The 13,121-nt window shown below is 37.5% G+C and overlaps 1 protein-coding gene across 1 annotated transcript in view; it reads right to left on the bottom strand.

Moving 5' to 3' along the window:
• The window catches only part of rb1 (retinoblastoma 1), a 34,053-nt gene extending 21,556 nt beyond the window's left edge, over nucleotides 1-12,497 (bottom strand). The window contains exons 1-11 of the mRNA XM_079834989.1: nucleotides 12,193-12,497; nucleotides 11,276-11,396; nucleotides 11,077-11,186; nucleotides 9,215-9,349; nucleotides 5,506-5,544; nucleotides 5,338-5,387; nucleotides 5,016-5,126; nucleotides 3,992-4,134; nucleotides 945-1,022; nucleotides 510-619; nucleotides 344-421 (exon numbers count right to left, since the gene is read on the bottom strand). Of these exons, the coding sequence (XP_079691115.1) occupies nucleotides 344-421; nucleotides 510-619; nucleotides 945-1,022; nucleotides 3,992-4,134; nucleotides 5,016-5,126; nucleotides 5,338-5,387; nucleotides 5,506-5,544; nucleotides 9,215-9,349; nucleotides 11,077-11,186; nucleotides 11,276-11,396; nucleotides 12,193-12,302 (1,085 nt within the window). The 5' untranslated portion in view covers nucleotides 12,303-12,497. The remainder of the gene's footprint in view (nucleotides 1-343; nucleotides 422-509; nucleotides 620-944; nucleotides 1,023-3,991; nucleotides 4,135-5,015; nucleotides 5,127-5,337; nucleotides 5,388-5,505; nucleotides 5,545-9,214; nucleotides 9,350-11,076; nucleotides 11,187-11,275; nucleotides 11,397-12,192) is intronic.
• Between the last annotated feature and the right edge of the window lie 624 nt (nucleotides 12,498-13,121).

Below are 13,121 nucleotides of genomic sequence, written 5' to 3'. Positions count from 1 at the left end.
TTATGTGTGGAATCCCCAGCTTTAGGGACAACGTGAAAACACCAAAACCAGATCTCAGAGGGAATCCCATCATGTGATCTTAGGCATACGCTTAGAGCATTATAAAACTTCTGAGTGCACATAATACCACACACATGACTGTGACCCTAACCAAATTCCCAAGCTGCTTTTCTTCAAGCAAGGTTTTAAATCATTCTAATATGCTGATTTGGTGCTCAAAAAACATTTCTCATTATAAGATTTTTTGCTGAATAGAAAGTTCTGAAGAACAGCATATTTTTGAAATATGTATCAATTTTTTTAAATGTTGTATTTTGTTGGTACTGATGGAGCACAGTCGTACCTGATTGGGGTCTGTGGAACTGGAATTACAACATCATCTCCTGGAAAATTCTTTCTTGGAGTCACTTCCACCTTTGACCTATGAGGATGATTGACATTTAAAAAAAAGCATATGTAGCTGTCTGCAAAAATGTCTAACAACATGATTTTAATTGAATGAAACTCACACTTCTAATTTGTTGGGGGAAAGCGTTTCATCATCAACCAAGAACAACCTGGCATCAAAGTCCTTGTTTTTGTGGTACAGCTCTTCATATTGCTTGAAAAGTGTTTCCATCTATAATAAAAAAGAAAACAGATGGCCACAAGGATTACTTTAGGAAATTGTATTGTATGTCTCTCTCATAGCTGTTACTTTATTGCTAATAATCAGAGCCGAATCTGCAATAACATTCCTAATTATCACTATGCAAACAAAGAGTCCATAAAACAGTGAACATAGTCCAACACATAAGCTATGAAATACAATACAGGCAAGTTCAACTTCATAGTCCAAGGTGGGAAGCACCCGATGGTGATTTTATTAGTTATTTAAACACTTTGTATAGCTCTCAAAAGCAGAAGCAGCTTTTGTTAACCATTTTCCATGGGATATTACTCACAGGAGGAAGGTCTTGAAGCCCTGACAGACCCACAGAGTCCAGAAAAGCGCAGAAAGTGGTCTGGTACACGTTTTTCACCTGCAGACAATAATGTGAACTCAGTTAGAAATCAGATTACTTTTTTCAAGTAACACTTTTCTTTTAAAATTACAACAAAACATCTGTTGCCTTTTCAAATAAGTAGCAGAAGTTACTTTGCTTTCCCATTTACTGACTGATAGCATATTGCAAATGTTAAATTGATTTTATAGAACAGATCAATAAACAGACACATTTTGTCTGTTTTTGCTCCTTAAAAGATAATAGTTCCAAATAATTTCCACATCAGAAACATTTTGAGTCTCTGAGCAACATGTTTTGTTCCTGAATGAATCAACTTTTCTGAACATATTGATTTGAATGAATGATTTAATGACTCACTCATGAAGACGGTGTCATGCCGCCAGCTGGTGAGTCGAAGGTACAGTCAAACCAAAAATTATTCAGACACCAGATTTTTTTTATTTACTAGTGGGTGAAGGACACTATAGTTCAATTATGTAAGTGAGGATAGCAAAATAAAGTAAACTGTGACATATTATACCCAAAAATTCTTCATACAGTGACTACCAGTAAAATTGATAAAAATTTGGGGCCATAATTATTCAGACACTTTGACCTGACCATGTTTTGCTTAAGTGCTTTTCTTTAATTGCTAATGCGACCTTTTACACCACAGACTGAACAAAATGAAGCATTGCTTGGTAATTGGTTGACCTAAATTGGCATTATCTAATTGTGAACTTAAATTTAACAGCTGATTTTGTAATCCTTTACATACCTTTCTGTCAAAGTTCTCTGACAATATCAGGATGAATTTGTTCTGACATATTTTATTACCATTTTCTAAACTATAGCGAATAAACTGATATGATAATGATAATGTGAGAAAATGTTGAAGGTGTCTGAATAAATTTTGGTTTGACTGTATATACAAGAGTTTATCTATTCATTATTGTTGATTGCTTGTCGCCGTGTAGGCTCCCCTATTGCATGCAAAAATACCTCCTCAATGGCGTTTTTAAAAAAAATAGCATGTTACAAATAGTAATTTGTATTAACGTTGCGATTGCAAGTATCATATGTTCCATATTTACAGACAAATGTAGCTACTGTATGCTCCATCATTTAAGGTAGCACTCTCTGTGATTGTTTGTTCTGCTTCATGACATTGACATGTTTTATTTACTATTTCTTTATATTCAATGCCCCACCCCTGCTTTAGCTCCCTCAACACAAAACACCTTTCCGCGCCCCTGGCAATGTTCTTGCTGCTGACCTTAGATGATCCAATTCAACCATATTAATAAGTAAAAATCATTTTAGATAAACATCACATTTGTGTTTAATTTTTTTGTTTTTACTGCTGAAGTAAGAGTTTCTTCTCTTTCATCCTATTCTTCTGCAATCCAGCAGCTGTACAGGCGTAAATTTGCATTTTCTTCAGACTGAGGCTTATTCATTTCACATTTAGTGTGAAAGGGGAAACTTTTTTTTTTCGTTTTTGGGAGAAAAAAAACACGAAGTGGTAACACTTTACAATAAGGTTCATTAGTTAACATTACTTAACTACGTGAGTTAACATTAGTTAACTAATAATGAACTGCACTTATAAAGCATTTATTTATCTTTGTTAATGTTAATTTCGACATTTACTAATGCATTATTAAAATCTTGTTAACATTATTTAATGCACTGTGAACTAACATGAACAAACCATGAACAGCTGTATTTTTATTAACTAACGTTAACAAAGATTAACTAATGCTGAACAGAGGTGTTATTCATGGTTAGTTCATGTTAACTAATACAACCTTATTGTAAAGTGTTACCCACAAAGTAAGCCTAACCCAGCCCGGATAGGAAAAAGTAAAGCTAAAGTAATGTAATGCATTATTTTCCATAAAAAGTACCTAACACAATTAGTTTGTTTTTTAGGGAGTAACGCAATACTCTAAAGCAGGGGTCTCAAACTCATTTTACCTGGGGGCCGCTGGAGGTAGACTCTGGGTCAGGCTGGGCCACATCAAGTATTACACATAAAAAGTGTTTCAAGTATTCCAAAAAAAAGTAGTACAACTGATCCAATCTTCTCAATCTTTATTATTAACAGTTCTTCAATATGAATGTTTCTTCTGAACATGAACTTTTCCTCTGAATTTGAACTAAATATAGCCTATAGAAATTAAATAATGTAATATGAAATAATGAATGATTTTAATTTTAATTTTAAACAATAGACTTATTCACAGCAAGGCCGTAACCAGGTCAAACAGAAAAGTGAGCGAAATTCTAGGTCTAATTCTAGTTGGGAAATAATCTTTTTGGGACTATTTGTAAACAATTTTTGCATTAATTTGCATCAAATATATTATTAGTCCCGATATTCTTCGTATGAGTGAGTGAATTAATACATAGATTTGCGGTTTACTTACAGATTCCCTAGTGGGCTGATGGTAGAATTTTTGTCAACCGTGTCAAAGGTTCCGGGTTCTAATCCGCTCTCATATAGTTTTTCTTCATTAAAATCAAAGATGTTCATCAATGATTGTATAATAAGACCATGGACATGTTTGCATTTTGTTTTGTCATTTCACCGGAAAGAATAGTCTCTCTCAGCAACGGCATTAAGCGATTGACGCGCTCGTCTATGTGTGAAGACTGTGCAGTGTGCACGAGCCAAAAGAGAACGTTAACCCCGCCTACTTTGATTTGATTGGCCATCTCAATCATTTTGACATTGACGAGCGCTGTTAGACCACACACACACACACACACACACAAAGTAGGTGGCAAGCGCTGCACACGCAACGATTCAGCAAAAAGGTGCTTTTCAGAGCAACACGCGGGCCGCACTAACACTAAACTTTGATGTCAAGAAGGGGGCCACAAAACATAATCCTGCGGGCCACAAGTGGCCCGAGGGCCGCGAGTTCGAGACCCCTGCTCTAAAGCATTACTTTCAAAAGTAACTTTGCCTAACAAGCTGTTAGGGAATGAGAACCAACCTCATCAACACTGCAATCGCCCTCCTTGCACAGGGTCTCCAGCAACTGCATGTCCATCTCTAGAGGACGGAGTTTGGTTTTGCCCTGATTACGTCGGGATGTCCTGGTCGGAGGACTCAAGGTGGATGAACTAACTGCTGACTCTGGAATTAAAATATGAGAACAATAAGATAATTTTGCCAAAAATAGGGGTGGTTAGCCTCAAAATTCAAGTAATTCCAAGTAGATGAGGCCGCTTTGATTGTGGTGTCTCATTAAAGTGACCACATTCGTATAGCCAAAAACAAGACAAAAAAGTCTTGTACTAAATGCTGCAACAACAAAAAAAAGTAGTAAAAGAGAACAATGATTATTTGTATATGTCAAAGTCTGTGTTTGCTGTTTTTTCATTAAATTATTTAATGAGTCATTCTTAAAATGTTCTATTATTAGGCTCAAATGGCATTTAAAACATTTGGCCCTGCTGCCTCCGAGCAGTAGCCTAGAAATCTAGACGCACCCTAGCGGCAGTAAATCTAATTTGCAGCCAGGGTAGTCTAGCAACTCTCCGTTGGCTTGCGAGCTGGAAAAAACAAACTCTGGTTAGGCCAATCACATCATGTATGGAGTCGGTAGTCTGACTTAACATAATGACGGTAGAGTTGCGGCGGTTCCGTGTGCTAATTGTAAACAAAGATGCTGGCGAACAGCAGTCTTTCGAACCGGCTTTGGCCATGACTCTGGAAGACTTGTAGTTGAGCTTTTCTTTGAGAAAAGAACAAAGAACGGCACTGAAGTCATTCTTAACAAAGGAAGATCTGAGTTTTGCCGACCTGATACGGCGAAAGTTTAATCTATCAACTAGCTCCGCTTCACCTTCTTCGTTGCTCTGGTTGGTTGTAGTGCTATCCTATAAGAGGGAATTTGAAAGACAACCGTTTATCCCGCCCCTCGGATTGAGCCCTGCCAATGGTGTGTTCCCAGACCCAACATCTTGATATGGGTCTGGCTTGTCAGGCTATCCGAGCAGCGCAGAAAAACTCACTGTAGGGTGACTGAAGGAGTGAAGGAGTGAAACGCTTGGTGAAGAACTCCAGAACACACAGCAGCAATTGGAAGGCTATCACAAGGTCATCCTCCATCTGCAGAAATGTTCCTTTAAAAGAGAACATGACACAAAAACAAGAAGTGACAATGTGAGCAGTGGGCATGTGGATACACTATCCATGACACAGATAATCCATAGAGAAGATAGGGGAAAACTTCATTCACTGTAAACAAGGCTTTTTTTCAAAAAATTATTTACATGGATGAACACAACGGAATGTGACAAATATTTCCTGTGCAATTTTTCCTTAATGACTCACCCTTGGCCAAGAGGAACATGGTCCAGCTGCTTTCCCAAAGCTCTTTTCTCCTTGAAAGAAACAAGCATGGAACAGAAAGATCACTGATGTTTAATGGAACAACTCTAAATATTATTTTGGAACTACAGCTGGACAAACAGCTCAGACTGAAACAGGATTTCTACTCACTTTTCTTTGTCAGGCTCTGCGAAGATTTTTTCACAAGTCCTGGAAGAAAAAGACAGACTTATTAGTTAGCATACTTGTACCTTTTCAGGGGGAAAAAACTCTTAAAAGGGAATTTTAAAAATAATAATAGCAAATATTATTAATATAATAAATTTTTTTTAAAATATGCTTTCCGCATAAAGATAAAAGAGACAACAATAAAAAAATCATGGTCAAACGTGTAATCTTTAACATCCAATAACAGAATCTTTGACATGGAAGGTAAAAGTGAACTGAAGGCAGAACAAAAAATTAAAGCACTTAATAATACTAATATTGAAATGTGTTTAAACAAATGCTATTGCTATTGCTATTGCTAATTTAGCTCAGTATACCTATGGTTTCATGGTTTTGACCATGAATTTTCATTTTGGTGCATCATTAGAACATTATATGTACACCAAAAATATAATGTCAACCAGGAGATTACTGACTGTTATAGACACAAATATGAAAACTTTATTATGCAGTGAGAAGGCTGCACAAAAAAACCCCCACAGAGCCTGTTGGTACGTGACACTCGAAACGCAAACACAAAGCACTACTCCTGCAGCTTGACTACAGACTTATATCAGACCACAAATCAGCCCTTTCCGTTCACCTATGAAGCACAGTTTTTCAGTAACTGCGAAAGAACAGACTAAACTGAGGTCAGCTGGCTCTGAAAGAAAGGCAGATAACCCACAGAACAGATCTGTCCCGCAAGACGGCTGCTGCCACCTTCAGGTTCAGAAATGACATGTGCAAATATATCAAAAGGTTTTTACCATTCAAATGGACCAAATAATTATTCAAGTCATAATGCAGATAGTGCAACAGAAAAGCTTGAGCAATTACTGAAGACAAACCAGAAAAACATTTTAATGGAGTAATGCACAACAGGTTTCATCAGTTCAGGAGTGAAGTGAGATGAGTCACACATTCTTTAAAGGAGATGCAATGCAAGCACAATCTAAATAAAGGGACATGCTGAGAGAAGGGCGAGCACGCCCTGAGGCATGCCCAAGCATCACCCGCTAGTAGCTGTTCAGTCCTTCACTGTAATGAGCTTGTAAAACTTCTATCTCCTTTCAATCTGTAGACATTCAGGGAGGGACAGTTCCTGTTTCCCTCTTAGTTCTGGATCTCAGACACTAAGCCACTGTGTTGAATTGTTTGAACACAAAAAATTAGGTAACCACTTTAGACATTCTACTAACTAAGTAACTTTGCAACTATGTCAACATTCTAATAGCCCGAACCCTAATACCTAATAGTCTACTAACTACTAACAGCAGGGATGTGTACCGAAGCTTAGACGCTATCAGTTCTGCTATCGGTACTGGAGAAATTAAGAAAATACACATAATATTTATAATTGATATATAGACGTTATCTTGCAAATTCTATATTCTATTATTAAACCATTTGTCTGTGAAGCATTTTTGCTATTCGCAATCCAAAAGAGAAAGAGGGCGAGCTCTCTCACGTGGAGCTACAGCGCTCACAACACGACAGTCCCTGCTTAATGAGTGACGATGGCCAAGAGAACTACACTAAACAAAAGTTTAGTCTGGTTACACTTCAGGCCTGTGATGTTAATCTAATTTCATTTTCGATTTCAATTTGGCTTCCAAGGATTCTAAAAAGAAGATATGAGGTAAAACTATTAAAAACTAACCATGTTAGAAGCCCAACTTCCTTCCCTTCACAGTGGTGCGCTTTCATTTCCCCCTAAACCCAAACTTAACGTCACATTTATCACACTCTTGATAAAAGAGCTATTAAATGCACAATAACCCATGCAAGAGACACTGTTCCCAACTTCAGGGCGGCTTATGTGTGCACTCGCTGCGAAACGGACCGACGTGCACATTATACTGTAGGCTTCGCATGCGTGTCTAAACCATCAAAAACACAACAAATAGCCTATGTCAAAAGGACCCGCTTGGAGAGTAGTCACTTAAACACAGTTTATATCTTAAATGGGCATAAATAGGTTGGAGAAATTCTATTATTAGATCTGCAGTCGGTCTTAAAGGGGCAGCGTCTAATAAACCTGCTGTCGAATTGAGCCATTAAAGGGCATATTGCAGGTTAGAGACCCCAGTGAGTCAATGTATCGAAAAATTATGTAGGAACTATATTTTGTAAATACGCTACTAAGGCTTTTGGAGTCGTTTTTGTGAGAAAATTTTACTTCCACATCTAAAAACGGCAAATCCGGAAGTGACGTAACGGGAGGGAGTGCGGTCAATTTCAACAATAGGAAAACAATGGATCGCAATGACAGTTCGGACGCTGAGGAAATTATAAATGTGTATTAATACTCATATGGCAGACCACAGCTATACAATTAGGACACACAATTAGGGACAGGCCAGGATTAGACAGAACAACGATTAGAGGAGACACATTGAGTTGAGAACCACTGGAGAACGGCAGGTGTCGGGTGAGAGACTAGTGTTAGCTTATAGATAACGCTAGCTAAACGATATGTGTACACTGTGCTCAGATTACAATACTGTACATATTATCATCATGTCTCAGGTAATAGCAAAGCTGTTAACGTTTTTGCCATCTAGGAGTTTTTATACTTACCAATAACAAAAACTATTGACCATCAGGCATAAGTCACACTCGTTAATATCCGTCCACAGTAAACATTATGTGATATAACGTTAGCGGTTTCTCATCATGATTTTGTAGATAGCAAATGTTTAAAAAAAACAAGATTTACGGTGCACAGTTCACGTTTTCTCCGAGCTGCATCTCTGACGGATCTGTGACCGTCACATCTCCCGCTGGCGGCCGAACCACAGACGTTAATTTCGTGCCTATTCACTGATAGTGTGAGGATGTGCATGACGTTATGAGCATGTATTTGAGTGAACTTGAATGTACATACATAGCATGAATAAAAAACATTACAAAATGTACATTACCAGCACATAATTATGCATGTGTTAATGTACATACTTTGTATTCATCAATGTTGAAATTGATTCACGTAAAAACAACGGCAAAGAAGCGTCTCGTGTGGATGTTTATTCATTTAATATCATCCTTTACATGAGTATTACAATGTTGAACTCCATCATATCGCCGGGATAAGACCGGCTACACAACTGGCTGCGTGGCGTGTCCGTTTTTATTTTGGCTCCCATGTTAACAGGTTAGAGTTTGCACACTGCCTGCGTGACACGCGCGCCGAAAACGCATGCATGCTAGAAATACAACCGACGCCTATTTTTCACGCGACACGCAAGCGTGTTGGAAGCGTTTCCAGTCAAAATAGAACAGGAAAATGTTTATATGTCATTATGACACGAATACATATTAATAAATGACATTTTGATGTTTGAAAGTCTCTAGGTTTTGCAGATATAATTGTAATAAAAAAAAAAAAAAGAGATTGATTTTCAAATATTGCACCTGTCAATACAGAACAAAATATTCTGTAGCCCATTTTGCCGTCAATACTGCCGACGTTGTCTTTGCTGTATCAGTAGGCTGATTATATTATATATTCGCTATATATGTATGTTTAACATGAAGTATAGGAACTGAGGAACTGAATTGAGGAACTGTGATCAATTTGATCACAATGCTGATTAATCAACAAAATGTCAATACATTGTGAAATTAATCATATGTTCATCATTCTGCAAATTCAAAACAAAACACTTACTTCACAAATCTTTGGTAGAGGGCAAAGGTCACATCGTATTTCTTCTCCAGTCGTGTCACAGCAGTGTTCACTTTAGGGCTTATTGTGTCCACATTTACATCCATCTTTCTCACAAGGCTGATGAACTGCTTCACGCTGCAAAAGAACGGCATATTCATGCATATGATCAGCTAAAGACAAAAAAGAAGGAATACCTGACCCACAACAGCCACCCCATCACCTCTCCCAACCCACGTATTATTATAAAAAATAAAATAAAAACATAATTGTACTGTAAAATTAATAAATGGAGTATTTAATATAATAGTATTAGTATAATAATAGAATTTAATATAATACAATAATAATAGTGATAATATTACATAATACAATGTTATAATAAAATAATGAATCATATAAATATTCATTCTATTATTATTACTATCATTAACAACAATAATAATTATCATAATTTATTATTTTATTTTGATTTCATTTAATTCTTAATTTCTTTGCTTTCATTTTTTTTTCACTGAGCTTTGATTGTGGCAGAAAATCGCAGGCTTTACTCTGAAACATGCAGTGCGTCAGACAATTATATCACAACCATTGCAATTTGATGATCACGCTAAGCCATATCATATTGTTACAACCAAATAAATGTATTGGAAAACGTAACATTTTGCATTTAATTATTAGTAATTGTTTATGGACATTTTTCTTAGATTTACGCAATTCACATGGGTCATTCTTTTAAAGCTACACGAAAAGCGAAGCTTGAATTTACGGGTATGTCCCTCTTTGGCTAATGTACTTTCAAGATGGAGGGGCAACATGGCGACCCGCATTCAAACCCCTCACCCGTATGTATTTTCAATGGCATATTATAAACTTACGAGAATATTTTATTACTTGAAAGAAGTAAATATACATTAATGAGCACATATATTTTTGAAAGAACTAAGTGTTTTTAGCTAAGAATACACTAAAAAAGTTACACAGTGTAGCTTTAAGGTTGGAAAACACAAATCTGTTAAATACGGAAAAATCACATCCCTGCATATTAAAGCTACACTATGTAACTTTTCCGTCCACTAGAGGTCGCCTGTTCAAAACAAAGGCGTAGTTTGATGACGGCACGTTTGAGCGCAGAATCTCGGGACATGTGGTCTTCACCTCACAGCCGGTGGAAAACAGTCAGGATAGGACACGGGCAGAAATCATGTTTATGGATGCGATTATTAACATTACTGTAGTCTGAAGCAGAGCAGGACCGAGTGTTGTGGAGCTGAGCAAGGCCGCAGGAGCGATTGAAGAGCGGGACTGTGATTATGGCATTGTCGCCGGCGGGACTTTTATTATGACACGGCTGCCGGCGCTACTTCCTCTTTTCCAGTCATGAGTCTGAGGTAACGCAACTCTGTTTATCGTATTAGATATATCTGAGTGTGTTGAAAAGGAAGTTATGACGTTCGCTCTGCGGCTGCTATGACACTTGTTCACAATGCAGTGAGAGTAAAGTGTTTCACTGAATAAAACTGGAGACCGAGGGTGACGCAGATGTGACGCAATCGACAGGCGACTCCCTCACACGCATAGCTCACACGTACCGGTTCCTTGGTTAAAATAGCAATTTTCTCACGATTTACAAATAGTTTAAAACATTTGGGATATTCTAAGTACTCAACTGAACAAAATATATAACACTGGCCTAGTGGTTTCTGGATATTTTACTGCAAAAATCCTACATAGTTCACCTTTAAAGTGTAGTACATACGTAATTAACACTTTAAAGGCAAAACCACACTTCGACAGACCAACTTGCTGATCCTATAATAGGAGAATCAGGACTTCTCCATGATATGTTAATTTCCCACACATACCTCAGTCCTACTACTTTTAGGAATTGTGTGAAGGTGAGGCTGATGCCGTCAAGCTCCATGCCTGCAATAAACAGACAAGCTCCCCACTGCTGTCTGACTGAATACGGCATCTAGCATGGAAGACACAGACATGTTTGTGTATTGCACATTTATAAACAATACACTAGAGTGGTAGTGCAGATATCAGAGGAAAACATACATTTGCCTTGTCCATCGGCCTGATCTCCCTCTCCCAAATTCTCCATGCATGATCACAGACGGGATTTGTGGCCTGGAGCTCCTCACTGAGAGACACAAACTCAGACTCCTTGTCCTTGTGTCTGGTAAAACAACAGTTGACAGATATGAGTAAACACATTGCGAGTAGATTTTGACTCTTTTGTAGGGTGGTCGCTGCGCTGCTGGTCACGCAACATTGCTTAAACACATAACTATTGCTTGTCAGCTGTTTAGCCACAACATGCTTTACTAATAGATGATGTTCACCACATATAGTGATAATAGTCTACTATATATTATACTATATTATACTTTTATATAAAAGACAATAATGTGTATGTGTGTATATATATATATGACATGTTCACAACTACTGAATGAAATTAACATTTAAATGACACAATATTTACTTGAAATTTCCTTTAAAAAAGAAATCAGACATTGTGCATCCCATTTGGCCAAATAAAGGCAGATAAACTGAATTATTACAAATCGCCATAGTTATTTTATAGTACCTACAGCTTATAACTGTGGTATTTGTAATAATACAATAGTAGGCGCAGTAAAATATTGGGTGCGTCGTAATTACCATGGTATGACAAAGTAACTAAACTAAAATGTTAACAAAAAATAAACAGATTTTTAAAACTGTCATTTATAACGGTGTTACTTACAGTTACTACAGTACAAAGATGGCACATTCGTATAAAAGTATGACTAGTTTAATGAAGATGGTTGACTCTAGTGTAATTCATTCAGGCATCTTTATCAAATACTGTTGGTTGCTGGCTTCTTCTGTCACTGTAATATATATCTAACGTTACAGACGGGCTGTACTAATAATTCCTTACAGTCTATTGTGTTTATTTTAGAGACAGTCGCGCGGTGTGACCTCACCGTTCTGGGCTGAGCACTGCATACTCGCTACTGTCCGGAGATTCGCTCTTCATGTTCCCCTTGAACTCTTTCTTCTGCGGGGTCCCGTTGCTGCGCTTCTTCGGCGGCATGTCGATGGTCCCGTGAGGAAGAGCACGTTCATGCACAGAACAGCGAGCGATCACGAGTGGTGGGTTTGTGTTGATGTTGTTGTGGTTAGTGGTTGGATGTCGGAGCCTGAGACTGCTTGTTTGTGTCAGCAACTCTCCACTAGTATTTCCCCAACTACCCTAAACGCGGGAAAATTGATCGACGCAATGTCCGCTACTGTTGCGTCACGTCCGGTTCTTGCGTATAGTAAACAGTAATATTGGTCCTTGTAATGACATAAACACAGCTTCTTTTTTAAAAGATGTATTTTTTTCGGTTTAACAGAAAAAAAAGCCTAGTCCTACACTAAAATGCATGTTTGAACTATTTTGACTGAAAGCAACTTGCTCTGATATATTTTAAAATATGCCAGCGCCATTGTTTTGCCTCAAGATGCACACCAGTAACGTTTTTTTTCCCTAAGGCACGTTTATAAAATCTACTTAAATGTCCTAATTTAACTAAACCCTACTCCTGGCTTAATTCAAGCCCTTTCTGTGAAACCTGGCCATTATGTTTAAACCCTTTTCAGCATTGTTATTGTAAAAATTCTAAAATGCACCTGAAACGCTTGGAAATGCCTTCTACTCTGTTGTTCTATCTATGCTCTTTGATTAAACACTTGATAGACGACAGAGTAGCCTAAAACTAATAGTGTTTAGGTCAAAGGCACAATAAAAAATTAAACTAGATTAACAGCAAGTTATAATTGACTGAAGCATCATTGCCTAATTTTTTCCATTAGTTCTACACAAACATGTCATGAGACCATATTTTACATTACAACAGACATATTGCCC

This window comes from Gobio gobio (genome assembly GCF_949357685.1).
Source record: "Gobio gobio genome assembly, chromosome: 14".
Taxonomy (NCBI): domain Eukaryota; kingdom Metazoa; phylum Chordata; class Actinopteri; order Cypriniformes; family Gobionidae; genus Gobio; species Gobio gobio.
Note: the sequence above shows the minus strand (reverse complement) of the source record. Positions and strands in the feature narration are given on the sequence as shown.